Below are 2,205 nucleotides of genomic sequence, written 5' to 3'. Positions count from 1 at the left end.
TGCTTATCTAAACACATCCGTACCTTCTTTTCAAACGTGGGCACGGCAAGCACAGGAACCTTCATAGTGGTTGTTGGGGTTGTTCGTTTCGTGATAACCAAATCCTTCATTGAAGGTCTGCGGATGTCTGTGAGATGCAACTTCTGTTCGCTCCCGTGGCTATCAACGCTCTGAATGTGCGTATGGACTCGGTTATCATATGTCAACAATGGGTCCTGTATGCCCATAACTGCATCGATAGTGTTTTATACAATTGTCAGGCTGACATCTGACTCAGATACCCTCCCCCCTCGATTGTCCTCAGACATGTCCAAGCGCCCTGTGTGTCGTTCTGTACTGGTCCTCGGGTTACGTTGGTTGCTGCAGGGATAGGTTCAAAGTCCACTTCCTGCGTGACTGTGTTCACTTGTGGTTGTGACAACGACTGGTGAGTTGAAAACTGCCTGGCGGTACTGTTGTTTTGGCTTTGTCTTGTTGTGAACGTAGTTGCTGGACAATGCGCCGGTTGTGCCTCTGTACGTCCTTGCTCGTTCTGGTGTACGCGGTTAACGTGACCGCCCTGTGTAGGCGCGCGATGATGGTGGCAGAATGCTATATATGTCTTGTGCCGGATGGTGCCTGTCCCTGACAGCCGGCACACGTCGTAGGCGTTGCTGTCTGTGAACGTTGTGACCAGTTCTGGTCTTGACGTCATGTGGTTGGAGCATTTGCGCGGCTATTTATACACAAACGAGCCGTACGAGATATCGTGTCTCTCCTCGCACGGTTCTGCAAACATTTTGTCGTACCTTGTTGTGCCTCTTGTATGTCGGGGCTCAAGAGTTGGAGTAGCTCATGTGTCTCCATCAACTGCTATTGTGAATGCAGCTGTCGTGTACGTTCGTACGTCCGCCCCCGAGCGCATTTCGAGTAATTGTACCAGACAGTGGTTCAATAGGTTTGCTTGTAGTCAGCGTCACACTGGCATCGGTCCCTTGCCCTATGGTTCCCCACCAGCTAAGTCATTTCTTCCGTGATGGATACCTGCATGTTCCTAGTTTGACCCTTGGTCAGTTTGCGGAATGCGGGATCGACCGTAGCTTGCGTTTCGTGCAAACAGATCTGTTCTATCTGCAACTGCGGAGTCCAAGCCTTTCAACGTTCTGCGTTGTCCCGTATATAATTCAGTGTTGATTGTTCCGCTTTAAAGTAGTTAACACCTTTTGAAACCATGTGAATCTCCAACTTTCATCCAGTCCTGCAATATGTGCATTCTTAAATGCTTCTAGAAGAACACTCTTCGTATCACGTTCCATGATATCGTTCAGGTGGTACCTATTGGACGGATAGTCGGGCCAGGTGCGCGGCGAAGGTACGGGACGTTTCTTGACTGGCTTGGATTCGAGTGTAGCTCGAAGTGTCTTTAGTGACCTGCGTAGAGCGTCTGCTCGTACTGTATTGTTGTCCTCCGTTGTTGTCTTCCGTTGCCTGATATAGCTCGTCGCTGGGCTTAAGTATGCGGGCATGTAGTACTTGACGACTCTTCTCAATACTGCTGGTGTAGGTGGAAGCACGTTATTTCCTTGACTTGCTTCTGTGGTGTAGGTACAACCTTATCGGCTGAATCGCGTTCGGGATTCTGGCGTCACTGCTTCCTGCGTAGGTTCGTGCCCAAGCGGTCGTGTAGGTTCCTCAACGCTTCCTCTCCCTGAGGATTCTGCTTAGCGCACGCCTGCTCGTGTACAAGGTTTTGGAGTGATAAGAGATCACCGAAGGATGACTGAGTATCAGATTCTTGTGAGACATATCTTAGTCCGTGGTGTGGGCGCTAGTGGACGGCGTGGTTGAGTGCTGCGCGGTTCATTGTTGTTCTGAATTACAGATGATCGTTGTCCCGAACCTTATTGTTCTGGATTATTATTACCCTTCGCTGCAGAATGAGGCCGCTGTCGTGACTACTGATCAATTGATGATGACCTGACACTCTCCGAAGACGGGCCAGACAACGAGTCGCTGCAAGCTACACATTCTCCCACATTGTCTCGTTCCTGGTACGCACGCAGGTAGGGGGTTGCCACTAGTTGAGGTTGGTCAGGCTCTTGACTAGAACGGTGACATGTCGTGCCACGACGATCAATATACCGCCTTCGACACCTCGTTCTGCATTGAGGTATTCCTGGCGACGACTCATTCGGGAATTAGACATGATGATGGGAGTTTAATTTC

General features: G+C 50.1%; 2 protein-coding genes across 2 annotated transcripts; both read right to left on the bottom strand.

Moving 5' to 3' along the window:
- Positions 1-256: 256 nt before the first annotated feature.
- Positions 257-694, bottom strand: SARC_04636 (hypothetical protein; the record flags this gene model as incomplete). Its single annotated transcript, XM_014301525.1, has 1 exon — positions 257-694. One exon carries the CDS (start codon positions 692-694, stop codon positions 257-259), a length of 438 nt encoding a protein of 145 aa, XP_014157000.1.
- A 302-nt stretch (positions 695-996) lies between these two features.
- On the bottom strand, positions 997-1,505 carry SARC_04635 (hypothetical protein; the record flags this gene model as incomplete). Its single annotated transcript, XM_014301524.1, has 2 exons — positions 997-1,110; positions 1,200-1,505. The coding sequence occupies 2 exons, from the start codon at positions 1,503-1,505 to the stop codon at positions 997-999; spliced, it is 420 nt and encodes a 139-aa protein (XP_014156999.1).
- Positions 1,506-2,205: the final 700 nt, after the last annotated feature.

The sequence above is a fragment of the Sphaeroforma arctica genome (genome assembly GCF_001186125.1).
Source record: "Sphaeroforma arctica JP610 unplaced genomic scaffold supercont1.268, whole genome shotgun sequence".
Classification (NCBI taxonomy): domain Eukaryota; class Ichthyosporea; order Ichthyophonida; genus Sphaeroforma; species Sphaeroforma arctica.
This window is presented reverse-complemented; position numbering and strand designations above follow the sequence as displayed.